Source organism: Bos javanicus, chromosome 21 (genome assembly GCF_032452875.1).
Source record: "Bos javanicus breed banteng chromosome 21, ARS-OSU_banteng_1.0, whole genome shotgun sequence".
Lineage (NCBI taxonomy): Eukaryota > Metazoa > Chordata > Mammalia > Artiodactyla > Bovidae > Bos > Bos javanicus.
Window position 1 is genome coordinate 67885774 of NC_083888.1, and position 24070 is coordinate 67909843.

The following is a 24070-nucleotide window of genomic DNA, read 5'->3' on the forward strand; positions in this document are numbered from 1 at the left end:
CCACCCCTGTGTGGGTCCCCCACAGGCCTTGGTGTGCTGCCCCCGGGGAGGGCTACACAGACTGACTCCACCTGCGGAGAGTTCTTCCTGATTCTCCCTATCCTCCTCCTCCATCTCCTGGACCAAAAGGCTAGTGTGTGTGTGTGTGTGTGTGTGTGAGTGTGAGTGTGTGTGTGTGTTCACACTCCATTGTGTCTGACTCTTTGCAACCCCCAGGACTGTAGCCTGCCAGACTCCTCTGTCCGCGGGATTTCCCAGGCAAGAATAATGGAGCAGGTTGCCATTTCCTTCTCCAGGGGATCTTCCCAACCCAGGGATGAAACCCATGACTCTGGAGATTCCAGCCTTGGCAGGCAAGTTCTTTACCACCAGCGCCCCCTGGGAAGCCGGGACTGTGAAGGGTGGGCTCTATTTAGCCCTGGAGGGGGTCCCCTCGGGCTTCTGGACAGTGTGAGTGGACCGGCTGGGGTCTCTGCCTGCCCCGCCTTCCAGGGCAGAAGACCCCAGGCATGGTCTACGGTGCTAGGTCGGGGGAGCGCCAGGGCCTGTGGGGAGGACTACCCGCCCTCCGCTCGGGGGTCCTCGGACGCCACCGTCGGTGAGGCCCATGGCCTTCGTGCCACAAGCTACAGCGACTCAAAACGCCCCGGGCCACTGGGGCCGCTGGGACCTGTCCCCAGTACCTCCCCCTTGGGGGCCTGCCCCGCCACTCCCCTGCGGGGACAGGTACAGGCCCGACCCTGCGGCGAGTGCCCGCCCCCCAGGCCCCGCCCCGCCGGCCCGCCAGTCCCCTCGGAGCCTGGGTGGCGGGCATGGCGCGCGCGGCGGGGCGGGAGCGGCGGCTCCTGGCCGTCTACACCGGCGGCACCATCGGCATGCGGAGCGAGCGCGGCGGTGAGTGGGGCGGGCGCCCGGCTCGGGGTGGGGGGCGAGGTGGGGGTCGTGCTCCCGCCGCCGGCATTTGACCCGTCCTGACCCCCGCTCCGGTGGGCACCCAGCGCCTCCCCCTCGCTGCCGCCGGCTCCTCTCTGCCCGAGCCTGGGGGGCGTCGCTCCTGTCGGACCCTGTCCCTGCACAGATGGGCTGGTGGGCAGGTGTTCAAGGGCTGTCCGGGCCTCTCACTCCGGACACCAGGGGCTGCAGGGCGACCCCGGCCACTCCCTGCTGTCCCTGGCCGGCCCGCCGGCTCTGGGCAGTGCTCACTGGCACCAGGAGACCTGGCGGAGACCTGGCGGTCGCGTTCCCTCTCCCCTGCCCTGGGGCTCTGACAGGATTTGGGTCAGGGAGGGGTGACTGCTGGGAGGGGTGACTGCTGGGCGGGGGAGGGCCTGAGTGGGGGGGCGCCGGGCCCGCATGACCCCGGGGCAGGGGTGCCCCCAGGCCGGGCAGAGCGCCCGGGGAGCCTGCAGGGGTAGGCAGGGCACCGCACTCACCCCTGGAGTGTTGTAGCGTGGCCTCCACTTGGGCCCCGGGTCCTGGCTGTGGGGGTGCTCACCCTCCAGGAGGGGCCCAGACAGCCCTTCAGCCTCAGCCTGGAACCTTGCCCCGCACTCTGGAGCGGGGGCGCTGGCCCTCTTCCGCCTACGTCCCGCGGGCCCCCTCCCCAGCCCTCGGCTGCTCCCTGTGCCCCCAGGTCCCCCGCGGGCCTCACTCCTGGGGCCGCCCCACCCTGCCCTGGGGTGTCCTCCTACTTGGAGCTCTCCCAGCTCCCCAGGGCCCTCCCCTTCCCTCAGAACCAGCTGTGCCCCGCCACAACCCCCAGGGCCAACAGAGCATCCTCCGCGCCCCCCACCCCCGCCACCACGCAGTTCCCCTGAAGCAGCTACTCAGATGCCACGGGCCCTTTCTCGCCAGCACCTGCTTCCCGTCCTCTGTCCCTGTTAACGCCCCCCTCCCCAAGCCCCGCCTGTTCACAGATGGTTCCAGGCACCATCTATGCTGGGTCCCAGGGCTCAGACCCCCAGAGAGCCCTGTCCAGGGGGGCTTTCCACATCCCTCCGTACCCTGGGGGTCACTCCTCCTGGACTGCAGGGCTGGGGCAGAGAGAGGGGAGCGGGCAGGCTCTGCCGGCGTCCTCAGATGGCCCTGACCCATCCCGGTCGCTGCCCAACCCCCCAGGCTTGGCACTTGGCCAGCTGTGATGCCTGTGATCCCATTGAGCTCAGCTCATGGGTGTCGAGGGTCCGGGCTGAAGGGACTAGGGGGACTCTGACCGTGACCCCATCTGCACTGCGTTCTGTGCCCCCCATCACCGCCCCCGCCACCCGGACGCCCACGGCTCACTCCCACAGGCCCTGCATTTGCCAAAGAGCTGACAAATCCCCTTGTCTGGAAGGGGCTCTAGAAAAATGGAGTGTGGTGGCAGTGACTTCCAGGCAAGCCGTCTCCCAAGATCCCGCAGGGCAGCGCCCCCGAGCCGGGAAGGAGCGGGTGGGGGAAGAAGGGCAAAGGGGGCGCGTAGAGGACGCGGGCCTGGGGCGTGGGGACCCCGCTCCGAGCCCCGCTGGAGGCCGGGCGCCCAGCTGCTCCAGGCCCTGCCTGCCTGGGGATTCCGGTTGCGGGGTCAATAATTAACCCGCCTGGCTCTGCGGGTGCGGGCCACCGGCTCCTGTGGCTGTTTGGATTCTCACTGTTGGGAGCATTTCAAGCGCCTGCTGGTAAACAGTGGCCTGCCAGGCACGCGAGCCCTGCCAAAGGTCAGGATGCTGAGGGGAGGGCAAGGCCGCGGCGGCTGGGGACAGCCCTCGCCCTCCCCCTCTCTGAGATCAGAGATGATGTCACTGGTCAAGGGGCATCGTGAACCTGAGATCAGTTGATGAGGCAAGCCCAGGGTCAGCAGCACCCCGGCCAGAGACTCCGACGCCCCGGGCGCCCTCTGTGGGCCGGCTCCCGGTGGGCGGAGCCTCGGGGTCTGCGGGGGCCAGGACCTCCAGGAGGCCACAGGAGGAGGGCAGCCTGATCCTGAGAGGCAGTGCCCACGGCTTCTCCTGCCCTTGGCCTGGACGCCCTTCCTGGAACAGGCTGCCGTGCGCCTGTCCTTGGGGCAGACCGGCCCTTACAGGGGAACTTGTCTGTGGGGCCGCTGCCCGTGACCAGCTCCCCGCCTGTACAGCAGGGAGACGAGGCCTGGTGCAGCCGCTTCTGCTTGCGGAGGGCCTGAAGCTTGGGGGCCCTTGTTAAGAAAAAGAATCTGAATCAGAATTAGATGTGAAAGCAGGTGTTTGCTTACTAGTTGTTTTGTTTTTGCTGCACTGCGCAGCAGATGGGATCTTAATCCCCTGACCAGGAATCGAACCTGCGCCCCCTGCGGGGGAAGTCTTAACCTTTGGACAGCCAGGGAAGTTTCCCAACCCCCAACCCCCTCCCCGCTTTTTTTTTTTTTTTGGTAACAGGTGTTTACTTCGATTGATGAAGGAAATAACTTCCCGTTCTTAAAAGCCAATAATATTACAAAATCCAAAAATATATTTTTTATTTGTTGACTTCCTGACACTCTCACCGCCGTTTCCCCCACATCTTTGGCTGCTTTGTATGATGATGTGTCCGCAGAGTTTTGCCCCGGGAGAATAGAATGGAAGCAGAGGATGGCCTCCTCTCGGGCCATCCCGCTGGCCCTGGGGTGGGGTGTTCCCGGAAGTCAGGGCCCCCCACGCCCACCCCCGCCCACTGCTGGCCTTGGGGTGGGATGTTCCCGGAGTCAGGGCCCCCTCCCTCCCCCGCGCCCACCACCCCCCCCCCCCGAGTCCGCCAGCAGTGGCCTGGCTCTGGGGTGGTAGTGACCATGCGCACCACCCGCCCCGTTCGTGGATCCTCAGATTTCCACGGCCATCCCCAAAGGCCACCCACTGCAGAGGAGCCGGCACAGACAGTGGTCGGGGAGCTTCCTGCACCTGCTTGACCCGAGACCCCAAACCAGGGCCTCAGACAGCAGGAGGGCCCTCTGGAGACCTCCCCAATCTGGGCCAGCTCTGCTCTATCCTTCCTCCGCCCTCCCCTCTGGGCGTCAAGCCCTCTCACAAGGACGCAGGTGGAGGCCAGGAGCCAGCATCATCTCCTGAACTCACGCCCACAGAAGGTTGCCTCTCGGTCCTGGGGCTCAGGTGGGGACATCCGCGGGCCATCTTGTCCCCTGCTGCAGGGGGGTGGGCGGCCCTGGGCCTCCCTCAACGCCCAGGTCTGAAGTTGGGGCCTCCCCCCAGCAGCAGGGCTGGCGAGTCCAGAGCTTTGTGCAGCAGCTGCGTGTCCCGGCCAGCCTCCAGCATCTTGGGAGGGTGGCCGGCCGGCGGTGTCACACTGATGTTCCCTGAGCCACGTTGCTTCTGCAGCAAAGTGTATGGAGCCCCCACAGGGGCTTCCTGGGTGGAAGACGGGGTGGCTATTCCAGGTGCCCCTTCCCCGAGGTATCCTTCTCTGGCTGGGGAGACAGCACCCTGAACTCTGAGGCCGTGCTCCCTGCGGGGCTGGCAGGAGCTGGGCCTGGGGTTTAGCAGGTGGACGTGTGGAGAGGGCGCTGGAGCGGGAAGCCCAGCCCAGAGTCTGTGGCTTCTGGCCCGCAAACATTGCTGGTTTGGTTCCCTGGGTTTGTTCAGATTTGTTCCTCGGCGGACGAGGCCAGGGAAGCCGAGCCCTGCCCCGAGCTGCAGGGTGGGGACGGGGCATCAGTGAGCTGGGGGCGGGGTGGGGGGGTGGGTCTGATGCTGGGCCCACGACCCCAAGAAAAGGAGCGCATGGCCGGACTCACATCTGGGGAGAGATCCTGGCCGCCAGCTTGAGGAGGAGACACATGCCCAAGAAGGGGCTGGGGTGGGTGGGTGGGGTGAGGGTGGGGGGCGCGGGCGGGGCAGCTGTCGGGCTCCGCAGAGGGGAAGAGGCACAGGCGAGGTCAGAGAGATTCAGTGTCAGGACCCACCGGCCGTTGCGGGGTCCCCCAGCCGGGGGTATGGGCTGGGAAGGCTCCTGGTTGTTACTGGCATGAACTTGAGTTCTGCCAGCCTCCGGGTGAGCCTGGACAGACCTGCTCCAGCACCTCCAGGAAGATCACGACCCCCAACCCCCGAACTCACCCCACACCCCACCTCCAGACTGAGATAATGAAGGGTGCTGTTTAAGCTGCTAAGCTTGGGGCACTTGTTGCACAGCAGCAGGAGGCCGATACACCTGGCAGAGGGCGGAGGCTGGGAGCCAGGTCTCCACCACCGTGCCCGTTGCCCCTGGTCCTGGAGGTCTTAGGCGTTTCAGCCAAAGAAGCTTTTCTGGAGTGGGCGGGGGGCGGGGGGCGTGTTGTCCTTGCTGCTGCGTCCGGGTGTCCAGCACGGCCAGGCATGTGGGCGATGCCCAGCAGAACCTCAGTGAGGAGGACTCAGCCTACCTGCCCCAGGTCGCAGAGCTTGCAGGGAGCAGGATGGGACAAGAGGCCAGGGCCTGGATGCAAATATTCCTTTGGGAGCCTCTGCTGAGGAAGAGGTTTGCTTCCAGGAGACACTTGGGGCTTCTTAGGCTTTTCTTAGGACATGTGCCGTTTCTGCCCAGTGCCTCCTTAGACGCGTGCTTCTGGCCAGGGAAGGAGAAGGGGTAACCTGGGTGAGTGTGGCAAGGGCGCCAGGACCTGGACATCAAGGAGGGCTTCCTGGAGGTGGTGCCCTGTGCCTGGAGGGGGAGCATCTGCAGGGTGAGAAGGGGTGCGGAGCGGAGGCAGAGGCCTGTGTCCTGGGCAGAATGGTGCGGATATTCTGGGAAGTCGGGGAGAGGGGTGCTGTATGTGTGTGTGTTGTGAGCCTCGCTGGGGCCTTGGGCTCGTCTGGAGGTGGAGGTGTTAGCCAGGACGCGGCCGGAGCCCCTGGCGGACCCCTGGGCTGTCTGGGGGAGAGCGGTGGCCCAGGCTCCGGGCAGTGGTCCATACTTGCCAGGGCCCTGGGACGGCTGCAGCCTGAGCCCCCAGTCTGACTCCCTCAGGGCCAGAGCTCACCCGCAGCGCCCAGCCCCCGTCCTGCTCGGTGCCTGGCCCCCAGCGAGGAGCAGCGGGGGGGCCCTGGTGGTGGCTGCCAGCCCCTGACCCCCACCCGCCTCCCTGCAGTGCTCGTCCCCGGGAGGGGCCTGGCCGCAGTTCTGAAGATGCTGCCCATGTTCCATGACGAGGAGCACGCCCGGGCCCGCGGCCTCCCCGAGGACACCCTGGTGCTGCCGTGAGTGGGCGCTCCCCTGGGTCCTGGGCACAGAGGACAGCCAGCTGTCATGGGGTGGGGGGGTCACCCTGAGCCTGGCCCCTGCCAGGCCGGCTTAGCAGGCTGTGGCTTCTTGGGGTGTCCACAGCGAGTTGCTGGAGGGCACAGCCCCGCTTTGGTGGCTTTAGAACTGACTGCAGTCCCCTTTAAAGTACACCCCCAGAAAGGTCCTGCTTCCCAGGTCGGGGCCCAGCCTGCCCAGTGCTCTTCCCTGCTGGGTGCTGACCCCTCCTTCCAGTGGCCCTGCTCCTGGGGGTGTCCTGGTTCACTTCCTGCCTTGGAGCAGCCCTTCCCAGGGACCATGGTCCTTGTTCCTGCAGCCTCAGGCGGAAGCGGGGGCCGTGGAGGTGCAGGGCCCAAGGCCATGGCCCTGGGTGCCCGACTGGGCAGAGGGAACTGGGCTGCCGATGGAGGGGGTGCTGAGTGAGAGCCTGCCGTCCGCACCCCCTCAGGCCGGCCAGCCCCGACCAGAGGGTCATCTACACAGTGCTGGAGTGCCAGCCCCTCTTTGACTCCAGTGACATGACCATCACCGAGTGGGTGCAGATCGCCCAGACCATCGAGGTGACCAGGGAGTGTGGGGAGGGCTGGGGGGAAGGGGCGGGGGCCTGGCGGTGAAGGTGGGTCTGGGAGGAGGCACATGGGGGGTCCCACCTCAGCGGTGCAGCCCCACGACCCTCTTTCCTGCATCCTGGAGGGGCGCGTCGAGGCCCACGCCCACCTGTCCGGTGAGGAAGTGGCCCAGGTGGCTCTCAATTTGAAAACGTAGCTTTTCCCAGTCTGTGTCCTGCGCGGAGACGTGAGACACCTCTGCGGACTGACAGCTCCATGCCTGGCCCACTCTGCTCTGTCTGCCCCGAGCCCACCCTGGAGTGCAGTCTTAGTGGGTTTAGGGCTCGTGGTTTAGAGCACCGAGCAGACGTCTTACCTGCAGCCAGAGCGTCCCACCTGCATCAGCTCTCCTCTCCATCCTCCCACCCCACCAGCGCCAGCCCCAGCTACTGCCTCCCGGGGTGGGGGCCCTCCTGGCCCATTTCTTACCTTCCCCCCTTAAGAAACCCTGCTCCCCAGAGAGAGGCTTGTCACTGAGGCACCCTTCCTGGCAGCCGGGGGCTGGCCCCGGGGGCGCCAGGCCTGGCCCCTGTCTCTGGATGTTTGCAGCTGTGTCTGGGGCAGTCTCCCTGGTCTCTGGCCAGCAGCACCCACAGTTGGGGCCTGATGGCTTTTCTGAGCATCTAGGACTGCTGTTCAGTTCAGTTCAGTTCAGTCGTTCGGTCGTGTCCGACTCTTTGTGACCCCATGAACCGCAGCACACCAGGCCTCCCTGTCCTTCACCAACTCCTGGAGTTCACGCAAACCCATGTCCATCAAGTCGGTGATGCCATCCAACCATCTCATCCTCTGTCGTCCCCTTCTCCTCCCGCCTTCAATCTTTTCCAGCATCAGGGTCTTTTCCAATGAGGCAGTTCTTCGCATCAGGTGGGCAAAGTGTTGGAGTCTCAGCTTCAGCATCAGTCCCTCCAGTGAATTTTCAGCACTGATTCCTTTAGGATGGACTGGTTGGACCTCCATGCAGTCCAAGGGACTCTCAAGAGTCTTTTCCAACCACTGTTCAAAAGCATCAATTCTTCATCCTGCTGTCCAGCCACACGCAATTGCCTGGTGTGGCCAGCAGAGGGCGGGCCAGTCCACCACGTGTCTCTGCTCCCATGCAGCTCTGAGCCCCGCCTGGCTTGGTCTCTTGATGGGCTTCAAGAGAGGTCCCGGGACCCCATGGTTCCGGGTGCTGTGCTCCTCGCAACCACAGCCCAGGCCAACTGCCTCCTGAGGCCTTGGCTGCTCCCACGGAGGCGGTGGCTGGGGGGTGTCCCTGCAGAGCTGGCCTGCGTGCCAGGGGGGCCTTCTGACTCCCTGGAGGGGCTGTGCCCATGCCTGCTGTCCGCACCCTGCCCACCTCCGACATCTCATCTTCCAGCGCGGGCTGTGCCTCGTGTCTGTTGCTTGTGCGCATGGCCTGGCCCTCTCACTGGACCGAGAGGCTGGTGGGCTTCCTCGCCCCACAGCCCCTGCTGCCCTCAGGGGCAATGGTCATTCAGCAAGGGGCCCTCCGGAGCACTGAGCTGGGCCCGGCACTTTCGTCCAGCTGATGGTGTGCTCAGGAGCCCAGGTCAGGCATTGCTCGGGGATTCTTTCCACCCCGGCATCAGTGTGCCTGGAGACCCCCGCCAAGATCTCTCAGGGCCAAGGGGTGTCACTAGGAGACCCCCAGGGGTTCAGGGGAGGAGGCTGTCCTGGAAGAGAGCAGAGCACAGGGCAGGGGCTCCGTTCCCTGTGGGCCTCCCCGGCTGGCAGTGACTGGGGCCTGCCCGCGCGTCCCTGAGTTCCGCCAGCTGTGTGTGGGGGCACCAGCACCTGCTCCCAGGAGCTGGGCCGCCTGAGCTGGCCGCCGCCCCTGCAGAGCCACTACGCGCGGTACGACGGCTTTGTGGTCATCCACGGCACTGACACCATGGCCTTCGCTGCCTCCGTGCTCTCCTTCGTGCTGGAGAACCTGCAGAAAACCGTCATCCTCACCGGGGCCCAGGTACCTCCCCGGGCGCCTGCTGGGCAGAGGCCGCGTGGGTCGGGGCCTTCCCAGGCCACAGGTGGGTCCCCGGCTCCATGCCCGGTCCTGCGGGTCCTGGTGGTTCCGCTTGGCCAGTGCCCGATCAGCGCCGGGCTCCTGCCTGCTGCCAGCCTGCGGCCCTGCTTTGTCTTCTCCTCCCCCCACGCTGGCCCCAGTGGGACGCTCCTGCTATCGCCAGGGCAGATGAGGTGCAGAAGCCGGGCAGCCGGCCCACGTCCACAGGCCCTATGAGCACCCAGGACAGTGGCTCAGCCCAGGGTGGTTCCATTGGAGGCCTTGGGGGCCCCTCCCCAGCCGACCCCTCTGCCCATGCCGTGGCAGTCCAGCCCTTTTCTGCCTTCCTGGTAGATGTGGGGGAGCTGGGTACAGGCCAGCCACTGCTGGGGCACCGGCCCCACAGCAGATCCGGGGCAGGTCTGTGACCCGGTGCTCGGAGGCCCCGCCTGAAGCTGCTTGCCCTCACCTGCACCTGCGGTCGGCCCCCAGCTCCCCTCTGCCTGCCTGGCCCAGGCACTGGCTTGGGTAGCGTGAGGGCCTGGCCTCGGTGCCCTGGGGGCCAGGGGGCTGGGCTGAGCAGTGACGGGTCCCAGGGCATCGTGTGCTGCCTGAGCTTGGGGACTGGCCAGCACCCGGCAGGGGGCACGGGGGTCTGGGGGGAGCAGAGGGGGCTGGGCCGGGCTGGAGGAGCACGGTCAGCAGGTGCGGCCCCTAGGGGCAGCACCCGCCGGCCTGAGCCTGCCCCGGCCTCTCCCCAGGTGCCCATCCACGCCCTGTGGAATGACGGCCGGGAGAACCTGCTGGGCGCCCTGCTGCTGGCCGGCCAGTACGTGATCCCCGAGGTACTGCCTCCTCCTGTGGGCGGGGCGGGGTCTGGGGTGCAGCGCGGGGTGGGGGCTGGCGCCTGCCCTGGGGGATGCAGGTGAGGGGGCCGGCAGGGCTAAAGCTCCGTGTTTCACCTTGAGCATGAGCTACACCCTCACCATAGAGAAAATGGGAAAGCAGCGGGCAGTGGGAGCCTGTGCTCGCGCCCCACCCCAGACACCTGCAGCTGGCGGCGCGGGGGGCTTTCCTGGGCTCTGCGTGTGTGTGATGTACATCTATCTAACCTGTCCCGTGCTGAGGACGTGGTGTATGTGTCCATCTACATCACATACACGTGAACGTGTGTGAGCTTCCGTAGAAACAGGCCATTCGGGGCGTGGTTTTGGGACCCCCTCTGGTGCCTCTGCACCTTGCTCTGCCACAGACACATTTCCCAGACCCTCCCTCACGTCTCAGGGGAGGGGAGGAACCTGGGAGGCGGCCCGCTGTGGGGAGGAGCTTCACGAGTACCATTCAGAGGCCCCGCCCCGGAACAGCTCCAGAGTGGGGTGGGGGTGCCTGGTGGGTGAGGCGAAGCTTGGGGGCGGTCCGGGCCCCCCGTGCTGAGCTGCGGCCCCTCCCATCCCACAGGTCTGCCTGTTCTTCCAGAATCAGCTGTTTCGGGGCAACCGGGTGACCAAAGTGGACGCGCGCAGGTTCGCGGCCTTCTGCTCCCCCAACCTGCCGCCTCTGGCCACCGTGGGCGCTGACGTCACGAGTAAGCGAGCAGGGCCCACAGCGGGGGCGTCCGCCTGGGGTCGTGTCCTGCCGTAGCTGCTGTGGGGCCTGTGGGCGGCCCTGGGTTGGGGAGCGCAGCCCTCAACTCTGCGGAGAACCCGGGGTGGGGGGCCGCTCAGAATAGGGACATCCCCAGGTCACCCCGGCTCAGAGCCAGGCTGTGTGGGGGCCAGCCTCTTGGGTGCCCCGCCCCAGCCACGGGGCCCCAGGCCCAGGAGTCCCTCAGTGGCCTCGTGGGGACGTGGTTCCAGTGGAGTGACCGCATCCTGGGGACTTTCAGGGGAGTCTCTGCCCCAGCACCCCCTCCTGGGACTGTCTGATGCCTCCAGCTGTGGGTGGGTCCTGAGAACTCCCCCTGAGGCCCCCACGCTTGCCCTGGGGAGGAGAGGATCTCTGCCAGGTGGCTGTGGGCCACAGCGGGTGGGGCGGGGAGACCACTGGGTCAGAACCGCACACCGAGAAGGAAGGGACATGCCGGGAGGGGTTGCGGCCCGAGTCCTGAGTCCATTCCGGGGTCTTAGCCTGCATTTCCCTCCCCCTGCCCACCCACCCTGCTTGTCCGCATGCCCTGGAGGTTGGGGAGGCCCAGAGCACGTCTGTGTGTCTGAGGTGTGTGTAGCGTGGCTGGGGTCTGGGGGTCAGGCAGGGGGCACGTGCTTGCTGAGGGGGAGAGTCAGGAAGGCTTCCTGGAGGAGGTGGCGCGTGGGCTAGTGCTGGTGGATGGATCTGCCTCCGGGCTGTGCTGAGTGGTGGCGCTCAGCCCCTCCTGCCTCAGTGCCAACCAGCTGAGGAAGGAAGAATGGGCACGAAGGTGGGGCGGCCGCTGTGCAGGCCTGCCTGCCCCGTGGGGCTGAGTCACTCCTGGTCTGGGGCTCAGAGGGGAGCTTCCGGGACGTGGCCCGCTAAAAGGTGCAGAGGAGTTCACCCTGGATCCTGGGCCTTTGCTGGGGCCACGCCAAGCCCACGCCGGCCTCGAAGCACAGGGCACGCTGGTGCAAGTGGCTGGGTGGGTGAGTGGCTGATGCTGGCCCTGAGGGGTGAGACGTGGACCCCCCACGCCTGTGATCCCGGGAGGAGCGTGTCCTCCGGCCCGGTGCAAGGGTGCCCATGTGGTGTCAAGGGCCCCAGGCCAGTCCCAGTACAGGTGCTGAGAAACGCCAGGCTTTGCCCAGGCCAGGCCCGGTGGAGCCCCTCACTGCTTCCTGCTGCATTTCCCGGCCCTCTGTGAGGCCGGGGCTCAGGAGGGGCTGAGCTGTGCCGGGAGGGGAGCACGGGGTTCTGCCCCCCACACTGGTCCCGACAACCCCCCGCCAAGTGGCCACGGCACGTGTGGTCACCCGGGTCTCCAGGAGCCCTAGGTCCTCTCAGAGCAGAAACCCCGGCCCTGAGGAGGGGGAGTCAGGCCTCCAGGCTGTGGCCAGTGGGGCCCCGGTGGCTGCAGGGGACTCGGAACCACCGTCCCCCAGTACACTGGGTTTGGCCGCATCGACCTGAGGCCACGGTCAGGACTGAGCGGGACCCCGCCCGGCCGCGGTGGGCCTCACACCGCCTCCCTTCCCTCTCGGCCCCTCTGCACGTGGGGCAGCGTCCCTCGGTGTTTGGCAGGCCCAGGTGGAAGGACTCGGGGTCCCGTGGGCTCTCAGGGTATGGGCTAGTCGCGTGGTGGGTGTGGGCCCTCTTTGTCTCCGCCAACCCTCCTCTGCAGCCAGAACTCCTGGGCCCGGCCCTAAAGTAAAGGACACCACTTCCTGCTGCTGTCGCAGCCACCCTTCTTCTGAGCCCACCCCCAGCTCCCCCCCAACACTCAGCTCCCTCCTCTCCCACCCCCAGCTCCCCCCCAACACTCAGCTCCCTCCTCTCCCACCCCCAGCTCCCCCCCAACACTCAGCTCCCTCCTCTCCCACCCCCAGCTCCCCCCCAACACTCAGCTCCCTCCTCTCCCACCCCCAGCTCCCCCCAACACTCAGCTCCCTCCTCTCCCACCCCCAGCTCCCCCCCAACACTCAGCTCCCTCCTCTCCCACCCCCAGCTCCACCCCCAACACTCAGCTCCCTCCTCTCCCACCCCCAGCTCCCCCCCCCCAGCTCTCTGTGAAAGGGCAGCGTGTCTCTGGAATATTCCTTGGTTTATTATCACCTATTACTTTTGATTTGCAAACATGGGCACAATAAAGGACAGAAATGGTATGGACCTAACAGAAGCAGAAGATATTAAGAGGTGGCAAGAATACACAGAAGAACTCTACACGACCCAGATAATCACGACGGTGTGATCGTCCACCTAGAGCCAGACATCCTGGAAGGTGAAGTCAAGTGGGCCTTAGGAAGCATCACTATGAACAAAGCTAGTGGAGGTGATGGCATTCCAGTTGAGCTATTTCGAATCCTAAAAGATGATGATGTTAAAATGTTACACTCAATATGTTAGCAATTTTGGAAAATTCAGCAGTGGCCACAGGACTGGAAAAGGTCAGTTTTCATTCCAATCCCAAAGAAAAGCAATGCCAAAGAATGATCAAACTACCGCACAATTGCACTCATCTCACACGCTAGCAAAGTAATGCTCAAAATTCTCCAAGTCAGCCTTCAACAGTACATGAACCGAGAACTTTCACAGGTTCAAGCTGGATTTAGAAAAGGCAGAGGAACTAGACATTAAATTGCCAACATCTGGTGGATCATTGAAAAGGCAAGAGAGTTCCAGAAAAACATCTACTTCTGCTTTATTGACTATGCTGAAGCCTTTGACTGTGTGGATCACAATAAACTGTGGAAAATTCTGAAAGAGATGGGAATACCAGAACACCTGACCTGCCTCTTGAGAAATCTGTATGCAGGTCAAGAAGCAACAGAACCGGACATGGAACAATGGACTGGTTGTTCCCCATTGGTTCCAAGTGGGGAAAGGAGTTCGTCAAGGCTGTCTATTGTCACCCTGCTTATTTAACTTCTATGCAGAGCACATCATGTGAAATGCTTATTTAACTTCTATGCAGAGTACATCATGTGAAACGCTGGGCTGGCTGAAACACAGGCTGGAATCAAGATTGCCAGGTGAAATATCAATAACCTCAGATATGCAGATGACACCACCCTTATGGCAGAGATTGAAGAGGAACTAAAGAGCCTCTTGAAGAAAGTGAAAGAGGAGAGTGAAAAAGCTGGCTTAAAACTCAACATTCAAAAAACAAGGATCATGGCATCCAGTCCCAATCCCTCCATGGCAAATAGATGGAGAAACAATGGAAACAGTGACAGACTTTATTTTGGGGGGCTCCAAAATCACTGCAGATGGTGACTGCAGCCATGAAATTAAAAGATGCTTGCTCCTTGGAAGAAAAGTTATGACCAACCTAGGTAACATATTAAAAAGCAGAGACATTACTTTTGCCAACAAAGGTCCATCTAGTCAAAGCTATGGTTTTTCCAGTAGTCATATATGGATTGGAGAGTTGGACTATAAAGAAAGCTGAGCACCGATGAATTGATGCTTTCGAGCTGTGGTGTTGGGAGAAGACTCTTGAGGGTCCCTTGGACTGCAAGGAGACCCAACCAGTCCATCCTAAAGGAAATCAGTCCTGAATATTCATTGGAAGCACTGATACTGAAGCTGAAACTCCAATACTTTGGCCACCTGAAGCGAAGAACCGACTCATTGGGAAAGACCCTGATGCTGGGCAAGACTGAAGGCGGGAGGAGAAGGGGACAACAGAGGATGAGATGGTTGGATGGCATCACCGACTCGATGGACATGAGTTTGAGCAAGCTCTGGGAGTTGGTGATGGACAGGGAGGCCTGGTGTGCTGCAATCTATGGGGTGGCAAAGAGTCGGACATGACTGAGTGACTGAACTGACTGAGCATTCCTCTGGTGGAAACAGCAGGAGGCAGGCAGGCTTACACCCGCCACAGGACGGGCTGTTGGAGGAGCCCTGGTGGGGGTCCTGGAGCCCCTATTCCCCTCTGAGTTCTGCACCTGACTCTGGGCAGCCTCTCAAGCCCCTTCCCGCTCTGGGCCTGGTTTCCCTGGGCTGGATGAAGGGGTCTCCTTGGCACCTGCTTCCTCCACAGCCTCTCAAGGGGTCTTGGCACCCACCCTCTGCCCGCTTGAGGGGCCAAGAGGATGGGACTCGGGCTCAATGCCATGCTCCTGAGGGTCAGAGGCCAGGCCTGCTGCCCAGACCTCCGCCCCTGTGCCCCGCCCATGGGTGCAGCAGGAGGGCGGGGCGGCTCCGGCGATGTGGTCCCTACAGAGCTGCCGTCTCTAGGTCCATGGCGAGCCTAAGGCCTGGGGGTTCTCTGGGTGGCGGGCACTGACCCCCAGGCACTGCTGCTCCACTCTCCTCGGGGCTCAGGAGCCGGAAACCTGCCCTGGGTGTGGGGAGCAGGCCGGGCTCACGTTACTCCTGAGACTTTGGGGTGAATGAGATGGAGGTTTCCCCAGAGGTTTGGGATCCTGAAGACTCACTCGTTCATTCATGGACCTGCTGGGCTCGGGGCCCAGCGGGCGCCCTGCAAGGGGCCCGTGAGTTTGGCTGGTCAGAGGCTGCTGCCCGGACTGCTCGTGGGACCTGGGACCCCGGATCCTGGGGCCCCGCGCCCTGCCCTCTTGCCATTGCAGCAGCCGTGCCCTCGCCTGGGAGGCCCTACCCCCGAGCCACCCCCCCAACTCCCCTGCAGGGTCCTCCTGCCCCCTGGATCCCATCCCATCCCTGGGCTGGCTCAGGCTGGGTTGCGCCCATTGGCTGAGCGAGCTGAAGGGGGGCAGGGGAGGGGGCTTCAGAGGCGCCCGGGGGAGGCGGGGCCTGGCTGTGGCCCCAGATAGCCTAATTCTACTCTTGGTCCGTCTGTCCCCGCAGTCAGCCAGGAGCTGGTGCGCAGAGTCCGCGGGCAGGGCCGGCTGGTGGTGCACAGCAGCATGGAGCGGAACGTGGGCCTGCTGCGCCTCTACCCGGGGATCCCCGCCTCCCTGGTAGGGACCCCGCCTCCCTGGTGGCACCCCAGCGCTTCACTCCATGGGGGCTATTGGGCCGTCAGGGCAGGAACAGCATCGTCCAGCAGTGGGCCCCAGACTCCAGTCTACTGGTTCCTGGGAGCTGCCAGGAATAGGTGAACTTTTACCTTTGGCTTCTACCTGGAGAGGAGGAGGGAGCTGATAGTGGTTCTGATGAGGGCTGAAGGCTCTGGGAAGACCCTTCAGAGTCCCTTGGACAGCAAGGAGATCCAACCAGTACATCCTCAAGGAAATCAGTTCTGAATATTCATTGGAAGGACTGCTGCTGAAGCTGAAACTCCAATATCTTGGCCACCTGATGTGAAGAGCTGACTCATTGGAAAAGGCCCTGATGCTGGGAAAGATTGAAGGCGGGAGGAGACGGGGACGATAGAGGATGAGATAGCTGAATGGCATCACTGACTCGATGGACATGAGTTTGAACAAGCTCCGGGAGTTGGTGAAGGACTGGGAGGCCTGGTGTGCTGCAGTCCATGGGGTCGCAAAGAATCGGACATGATTGAGCGACTGGGCTGAACTGAAGGCTCTGATAGGGACACAGCCAGGGGGCTGGACCCTTAGCACAGGCCAACAGCTCAGCCTCAGCGTGCCCTGAGCTCAGTGTGTCCAGCTGCAGCGCCCGTCCCCGCCCGCCGGCTTGCTGGGAGCATCACCTGTCGTGTGTCAGAGCTTCGGGCCGGATGGAGGGCCAGGAGGGCGGTGGGTGGTCCAGCTGGGGTGGGATCCCTGCCCTCGGTGGGGCCCCTGACTGCCCCTTCTCATGTCCGGCCGGCTCCCTGTGACCTCTGACCTGTCTCCACAGTGTTCATGGCCCTAATGCTCAGGAGGGGATGGGGGTCACTCAGGGAAGATGTGAAGGGGAGCGAGGTGGACAGCCCCCGCTGCCCGTGTTTGGTGGAAGCGAGTCCCCGCCTCCCGCCCCCACAGGTCCGGGCCTTCCTGCAGCCCCCCATGAAGGGCGTGGTCATGGAGACCTTTGGCTCCGGGAACGGGCCCACCAAGCCCGACCTGCTTCAGGAGCTGCGGGCGGCGGCCGAGCGTGGCCTGATCATCGTCAACTGCACCCACTGCCTCCAGGGTGCCGTCACCTCCGACTACGGAGCCGGCATGGTGGGCGCAGGGGGTGCCAGGGCCTGGGGCGGGGGCAGGGGCGAGCCCTGGCCACCCGCCTCCTTCTCGGTCCACCCGCACCCCCGCCCCTCCAGGCCTTGAGCGGCTCTGGGACCGTGTCAGGCTTCGACATGACGTCTGAGGCAGCACTGGCCAAGCTGTCCTATGTGCTGGGCCTCCCGGGGCTGAGCCTGGATGGCAGGAAGGAGGTGTGTGTGCCTCCAGCGGGGACCGCGCCCCTCGGCTCCCGTGTGGTGGGTGGGCCCAGCCCGGGGAGTATGTGCCTGGGCTTTGCGGGGGGCTGGAAGTGGCCTCCCCGTCACCTCCCCCAAGCCCCACACCGCCCCACACCCCCACACTCTCTTGGGGAGCCCCACACCCCACACTCTTTCTTGGGGAGCCCCAGGTCCGCCCTGCTCTCAGGGTATCCCCACCCCAGTGCTTCCCCGGCTGGCCCCTCCGGCTGGGCAGAGGCCACCAGGGCCCAGGGAGACCCTAAGCTGGAGGCTGGAGGGTGGGCTGAGCTGCTGTGGGGACCTGGCTGGGTCAGGCTCTGGGCCCCAGGAAGCAGCCTGATGGAGGCATTTCAGGTCTGGGGGCACCCTCTGCTAGGGGCTGGGGGTGCCTGGCCCGCCTGGTGGGTCTGGACTGCTGGGTCCAGGCTCTGGTGAGCTGCCCGGCTCTTTCTGTGTGTATCCCCCTTCCCCGCCCCATGTGCCCCAGCTGCTGGCCAGGGACCTGCGCGGGGAGATGACGCCGCCCACTGTGGACGAGCCCCGGCCCTCTCTGCGGGGTGGTGTGCTGGGGCGCGGGGTCGCCCAGCTCCTCAGTCTGAGACAGGTGCAGCGTGGGTAGGGGCCCCGGGGGACAGGAGTGGAACAACCCCAGGCACAGCCTGCTTCTGAGCCAAGGGCGGGGGGCAGGCAGGGCTCAGGGCAGCAGCCGGGGAGGCTGGCAGGGATTCGCCGGCGGGCATCCAGAGGGGTCTGGAAGGGGCTGGGTGGTCCAGAGGGGCGCTTGCAGCGTGTACGCAGCGTGCAGACCATGGCGCTCACCTGGTGGAACAGCCCAGGGCCGGCAGGGTCAGCTGGGGCGAGAGGGCGGTCTGCTCCAAGGTCTCCCCAGAGGAGGGGCCAGACCGGGGCCCCTTCCCTTCTCGGCCAGGGTGCCTGGGCCCGGGAAGGAGCTGAGGGCTGGCTTTTGGGCCTGGGTTGTGGGATTCAAGCTGAGCCAGGCTCCCGGCGGTGACTGGGACCTCCTGGTGACCCCCCTCACCGCCCTGCCTCTGGGCAAAGTGTACAGACCCGGTACGGGGGCGCCGCGTCTGGTTGCTGCCCCGGGGCCCACCGTGGGCCTCAGTGTCCCCCCTGTGGAGTGAGCGTGGGGACAGGACTGTCCGGGAGGGCGGTGGGGGAATGGGCAGCAGCCACGTGTGTACGGCGGGGGCCTCGGGGAGGGGGCAGGGGTCCGAGGTGCTGCTGCCTGCCTCTGCAGGAGGCCGATGAGGTGTGGGACGCCCTGGTGCCCAGCCTGGCCTGTGCTGCGGCCTACGTGGGTGACCTGGAGGCCCTGCAGGTGCTGGTAGAGCTGGTGAGTCTCTCATCCACCCTTGGGGACCAGCCTGGCCACACAGGCCCGGGGGTGGGCTGGATCTCCTTTCCCGGGGTCTGCTCCCCTTACTGCAGTCGACGGGGCCTCGTGGCTCTGCTGGGATGTCCCTTCCCCGTGGCCTTTCCTCGGTGGGTGACGGGCCCCTATGTCCCCCCAGGGCAGTGACCGGAGCCTGGAGGACTTCAGTGGCCAAACCCCACTGCATGCGGCTGCCCGGGCTGGCCAGGCTGGGGCCGTCACCATGCTGCTGCAGAGAGGGCTGGACGTGAACGCCCGGGACAAGGACGGCCTCAGCCCCCTGCTGCTGGCCGTGGGGGGCAGGTATTTGACGGCGGGCACTGGGGTGGGGGTGCAGGCACGGGCGCTGCCCGGGGCCGGGCCTGGACAGAGCTGCCTCCGGGGGGCCTTCGGAGTGCCCGTGGTCACATGGCTTCCCCAGGCAGAGCCGGGGGGCACCGAAGACACCTGCTTCCCGGAGCCTCACCCCTTCCGGCCTGGGCCCTCGGTACCAACAGTGACCCTGCCGGTCGTGGGCAGGGCCCAGACTGGGAGGACTCCTCGGGGCAGGGTGGTTAGGGAGGGCTTCCTGGAGGTGACTTCTGAGCTGAGCACTCCAGGTCCAGCAAGACCCTGGCAGGGAATTTCTAACAAGAAAAGCAGAAGAGGCCTCGTGTGTTCCCTGCACCCTCTGCCTGAGGGGCTGGCACGAGGGCGAAGGGGGAAGCCCTCTGCCCAGCACTGGGGCGAAGCAGGCTGCAGAGCAGCTTGCATAGTGCCAGGTGGGCAGGGTGGGCACAGGTGCCCTAGGGAGTGAACTCAGCATGCCTGATATTCGGGGGGTGGTCCCCCAAGCTGGCCCTGTCTGACAAACCCTGGCTTTTTAAGGCAGGTCCCCAACCTGAGTGTTTCTGGGGAGGTTTCCCACCTCCCCTCCACAGGTAGAGACTTGCCGAGCCGAGTCCTTACTGAGGCCCTGGCGCCCTGAGCAGTGGGTTTGGGCACTTGATGCCCAGTTCCTTCTGAGGGTCAGAGGGCACCAAGGCCAGAGGCCAGGGCCACCCGGAGGGGTCACACGTGCTGCGGGATGGCCCCTGGCAGGGCTGGTTGTGTGAGGATTGGCACGAGCTGGAGGTCACCCCTCAGGAGCCAGGGCCTTGGGCACTGAGCCCAGCCCATGGGGCAGGCAGGGGCCAGCATGAGGGCGGAGGTGTGGGCATCCGGCTGGCGGACACACGTCCTGTGTCCTCTGCTGGGGTGGGGGTCTCCTCCCCTCCGCCCAGGCCCGCCTGGCCTCTCTCCGAGGGTCAGCCTCACCTGCTCTGCTGGCCCATGGGGACTCGCAGCGGCCGGGCACGTGGGGGGCCTGGAGGCCGCCTGGCCTCTCCCTCTAGGGGCTTAGGTCCCTCAGAGGCCGGGCAGTGCTGCCCTGCCCTCCCCTCCCTCTGTCCAGCCGCCCAGAGCTGTCACGCACATGATGCTGAACGCCTGTGTGAGTGTGTGTCTGGGAACTTTCCTTCCCGGCGTCTTTGCTGTTGAGTCGCTCAGTCGTGCCCGACTCTTGGCGACCCCATGGACTCCATGCCCGCCTTCCCTGTCCTTCACCCCCATCCTGCTTAGTCTGCCCCTGCTGATAGCTGAGCTCTGTGTGGCGTCTGTGGCAGGCCCCGCGCCCCTCCCCAGGGGCTCTCAGCCTGTGGGAACCCGGCTTGTTGCTGGGGATTTTCTGAGTCTCATGGAGACTCCAAGCCACCAACCTCTTCAGGTTGGCCCTGGGCTGGGGCGCCTTGTAGCAGCCCCCGCTTCCTGGGGGCATCAAAGGTTCTCAGAACAGGCCTGGCAGTGGGCAGAGGGGTGGGGTGCCTGTGGGGTGTGCCCGCGGCACCCAGGCCAGGCTGATTTGGCTGCAGACTCCAGGCTGCCCGTCCTGGGGTGTGGGTGGGTAGTGCGGTGAGCTCACCCCATCGTGGCCCCACCCCCTCGTCCCGGCCGCTGTCACAACACCTCCCCCACTTCCCAAACCGGTCTCACCCCCAAGAGGGCCCTGCTGTGCCCTGGGGTGGGGGGTGGCCCCACCCTGGAAGGTTCTGGGCTGGAGGGGGGGTGCCAAGCCTGTGGGACTCCCCCTCCTCCCCAGGCTCCCCAGAAGTGGGGTGACTGCAGTTGATGGTCCTCCCCCGGCCCCGGCTCTCTGTTCTCCTGCCTCACTGAGCTTCACCCCCACCCTGCGAACCCCATGGAGGCTCACCCCGCATGCGGGGCTCAGGCTAGGTGCCCCTGGACGCCTGCAGTCATCTGGGCCCCGCTGCGGGCCAGCCTGTCCCCGCGTTCTCTGTTGGTATCTCCTCACCACCCCACCCTCAGGGGCAGAGCGCGGGCCCAGTGGACTCAGTCTCTGCAGACTCCCCGAGCGTGTGCGAGCTCCACAGGGCGGTCTCCCAGGCTGGGCCTTCCCGGTGCCCACAGCCGTGCCCTCGGGTGGGCCTGGGCCTTGAGCTGCTCGGCCTGGGCTGAGCCCCAGCATGGTTCTGAGTGCGTCCGGTGAGGGTGGGCTCCTGGTCCTGGCCTGCTGGCGTCTGGCAGATGCTGCCTCTGGCAGGCGGTCACCCCGCTGTTTCTCACGGCAGGCATAGGGATGTCATTGGGCTGCTGCGGGCAGCTGGGGCCTGCCTGTCCCCCCAGGAGCTGGAGGACTCGGGGACGGAGCTGTGCCGGTGAGGCTCGCAGGCGCACCTGTGCTTCCTGGGACGTGGTGGGGCCTGGGGCTCCGAGGTGGAAACCAAGCACTGGGGAGGGATGGCGGGCTTGGAGGGGGAGCTTCACACGGGGAGAGCCCGCCCTGCCCTCTGTCTGCACCAGCTGGGCCCTTGGAGCCCTTGCGGGTAGGGGGTGGGCAGGCGGCAGCCCAAGGTCCTCTGCCCCCCAGGCCCTCCCTGTGGGGTGGCCTCCCCAGTACCCACCAGCTCCTCCCACGTCCAGCCTGGGGTGCGGCGGGCCAGGCCCAAGGCCTCTAGGTAGGGAGGAAGCAAGGAGGGTCGTGGGGAAAGGGAGGTGGAGGCAGGAGAGGCCGGAGCACCAGCAGAAGCCAGGTCGGGAGGCTGGGAGCGGCACTGAAGTCACAGCCCCCATTGTGGGTGACCGGGGTTGCGTCTCAGGCTGAGTAGGTGGTTGGTGGGGGGTGGCTGCCTGCTCACCAGGACGAGGACCTGAAGCTCTGGCCCCCCGGGTCCCTGCAAGCCAGCCTCTCCCCAGCCCCCCTGCCTTGGTTCCAGTGAGGTCTCACCCAGCCCAGGGGGTCCCCATCCTGTACAGAGTGGGGTGCACAGACCCCACGGGTCCCCAGTCTCGGCCCCTCCCCCCTGGAGTTCAGTGTCCCCGAGTGGATGGATCCTGCTGACTTTTCAGCGATGACAGGGCTGGGGGGAGGGGGGTGTGACCTGCGGTGACGGGACCCAGGCAGGAAGGGCTTGGCTCTGGAGGGACTCCTGGGTTGACCCGGCTCGGGTGGGCCTTGACGACTCCTCAATTGACAGCCGGGGAGGCAGGTGGAGGGGCAGGGACAGGTCCCATGGGAGCAGGTCATCCAACCTGAGCTGCTTGGCTGGCTTGAGGGGGCCCTTGACCAGCTCCCCAAGAAGCAACTGTGTGGGAACCAGTGCGAGAGGCCTGGGGCCAGGTCCGAGGGCTGCTGGCGGTGCGTCAGCGTGATTCACCTTAGAGACGACCCCGTGCCCTGTCGGGGGGGCGCTGCTGCTGCGGGCTCCTGACTCAGAGGAAGTACTGGGGGTCTGCCCTGCCCTCCCCGCAGCCAGCTGGCACCCCTGGCGTGGCCCCCTCCCCATGGCTCCCGGTCCTAGGCTGGGGGGGCGGTGCCTCTGAGAGCAGGGGGAAGGGAGAGGGCCGCCCCTCGGTGCCCCCACCTCTCCAGGGCAGGCAGGCCCAGATCCGCTCCTGGCCAGCCCGCTGGTCCAGAGCCCCCCACCCCGGGCCCCCATGTGACGCTCTTTCCACCACTGGGCTGCCTCTGACTTTCCTCCCGCCCCCACGGGCCCCGCCCGGGGAGAGCTATGTTGTGAAAGATGAAACTGGCAGGCGGTGCTCAGCGTGTGTGCACGTGCACCCGTGTGTGTGTGTGTGTGTGTGTGTGTGTGTGTGTGTGTGTACCCTCGACCTGAGTCACAGCCACCCCCACAGGTGTAGACACCAGAGTCCAGGCTGCTGGCCGGCCCCGGGGACCCTGGTCACTGCTGGGTCAGCTGTTCGGGGCTGGCTTTGCAAGAGAGCCGGTGGGCAGATGGCCGGGCACCCAGGAGTCCCCAACGGCTCCCCCTCCTCCCCTCCCCCTCCCAGGCTGGCGTCCAGGGCAGACTGCGAGGGCCTGCGGGCGTGGGGGCAGGCAGGGGCCGACCTGAGGCAGCCCGGGTATGATGGGCGCAGCGCGCTGCACGTCGTGAGTGCCCCCGGTGCCCTCTCTGGGACCACCTCCTCCAGGAAGCCCTCCCTGACTGCGCCACCGGCTCCCCCTTCCCAAAATGCCCAACCCCTGCCCTCCTTGCAGAGGCATTCCGTATGCGGGAACCGTGGGTTGGGGAGGGGGCTATCCCTTCTCTTGTCCCAGGCCCCCCCCCCACCAGGGTCCAGAGCTGTGGGAACAAGGAGGGGTGGAGGAGACACGGGGTCCTCGATGCATGGGTGGGAGCCCCCCCGGTGCAGGGGTGTTCAGGACCAGCCTGCTGGTCCACCCGCCTGAGGCAGCCCCCCAACACCCCCCACAGGCAGAGGTAGCTGGGAACCTGGAAGTGGTGGCCCTCCTGCAGAACCTTCGGGGTGGGGCTGGTGACCAGGCCCCAGGCCCAGTAAGTCCCCTACTCGCTGTGGTCAGGCGCTGGTGGGGACGGTGTCCTGGGGGCAGGGCTCACCCTGTGAGGGGAGCTGCAGTCTCTGGACGGAGGGCTTCCCAGAGGGATGGCCGAGCTCAGACCCACACTCCATCCGGCCAGGCCACCCCACAGGGCAGCTGGCCACAGCCCTGGAGGCCCGGCTATGGCCAGGAATCTCCCAAGCCTGGAGGGACCCTGCTGGGCCCGTCCTGCCCAACCCGCACCCGCCCGGACCCCAGCACCCACTGGGCCGGGTGGACGGCGCTCCCGGCTGGCTCCCTGCCCCCACCCCATCAGCTGGCCTACTGGAAGATTCTCCCTCTGGTTGGCTTTGCTCAGGTCCTTGGGTCCCTCCCTCGTGAAAGGCTGGGCCCCACTGACAGGTGCCCAGGCTTGTCTGTCTGCCCTGCCCCCATGCAGTACCTGGGCCTCCACTCCTTCTCCAGAGACCTACCTTTTCCAGGAAGTGCTGCCTGGTGTCTAACCTGAAGCTCTCCTGCTGCGGCGTGAGCTGTTCCTTCCTGTTGAGACCTGCTGGAGGGACGGAGCCACCCGGCACCCCCCGCCCTGACCATGCTGTACACCCCCAGCCTCTGCCCCCTGCCCCCCACCCTGCTGTGGAAACTGCTTCCCATTCTGTGTCCAGGACACAGCCTGAAGGACGTCGTTGGGGAGAGTGGCCATAAAGTCCTTCTGAGGACCGTTCTCCCCCACCAGCCTGGCTCCAGTGGGTCTGTCTGGTCCCGGGACCGTGGGGTTTTGTGTGGGGTGTCAGGCCTCAGGCTCTGCGTCAAAGGGCAGTGTTTTCGGCACCTTGGGGTGAGGGAACCACTGCCAATCCTGCCCGAGGAGGTGGCAGGGTGAGCGAGTATTGGGCCCCCACGAGGGGTGGGCAGGCCAGGCCCTCTGGCCCACACAGCCTCTGCCCCAGGCCCTCCCCTCCCAGTCCTCGTCTGGGAGCTTGGGGTCACCCCTACAGGCACACCCCACCCACGTCTGCTCTGCCAAGCACAC

At 65.5% G+C, this 24070-nt stretch overlaps 1 protein-coding gene across 2 annotated transcripts; it reads left to right on the forward strand.

The window, feature by feature from the left end:
- Positions 1 to 797: 797 nt before the first annotated feature.
- Positions 798 to 23772, forward strand: ASPG (asparaginase). 2 transcript variants are annotated; one of them, XM_061395516.1, is made up of 16 exons: positions 798 to 894; positions 6074 to 6182; positions 6674 to 6785; positions 8680 to 8805; positions 9603 to 9686; positions 10300 to 10426; positions 15304 to 15416; positions 16386 to 16568; positions 16664 to 16777; positions 17292 to 17408; positions 18063 to 18158; positions 18337 to 18500; positions 20804 to 20890; positions 22527 to 22626; positions 22952 to 23032; positions 23520 to 23772. In XM_061395516.1, the coding sequence occupies exons 1-16, from the start codon at positions 813 to 815 to the stop codon at positions 23538 to 23540; spliced, it is 1716 nt and encodes a 571-aa protein (XP_061251500.1). In that variant the 5' UTR covers positions 798 to 812; the 3' UTR covers positions 23541 to 23772. The 2 variants fall into 2 exon arrangements, with proteins under 2 accessions (XP_061251500.1, XP_061251501.1); XM_061395517.1 differs by lacking the exon at positions 20804 to 20890 and having other exon boundaries at positions 23520 to 23638.
- Positions 23773 to 24070: the final 298 nt, after the last annotated feature.

What these genes read in the sequence shown, in the direction of transcription:
- ASPG (XM_061395516.1), top strand. Translation starts at nt 813, where the DNA reads ATGGCGCGCGCGGCGGGGCGGGAGCGGCGGCTCCTGGCCGTCTACACC. An exon ending in GCCTGGATGGCAGGAAGGAG is followed by an intron (nt 16,778 to 17,291) that starts GTGTGTGTGCCT and finishes CATGTGCCCCAG; the next exon opens with CTGCTGGCCAGGGACCTGCG. An exon ending in GTGACCAGGCCCCAGGCCCA is followed by an intron (nt 23,033 to 23,519) that starts GTAAGTCCCCTA and finishes TACCTTTTCCAG; the next exon opens with GAAGTGCTGCCTGGTGTCTA.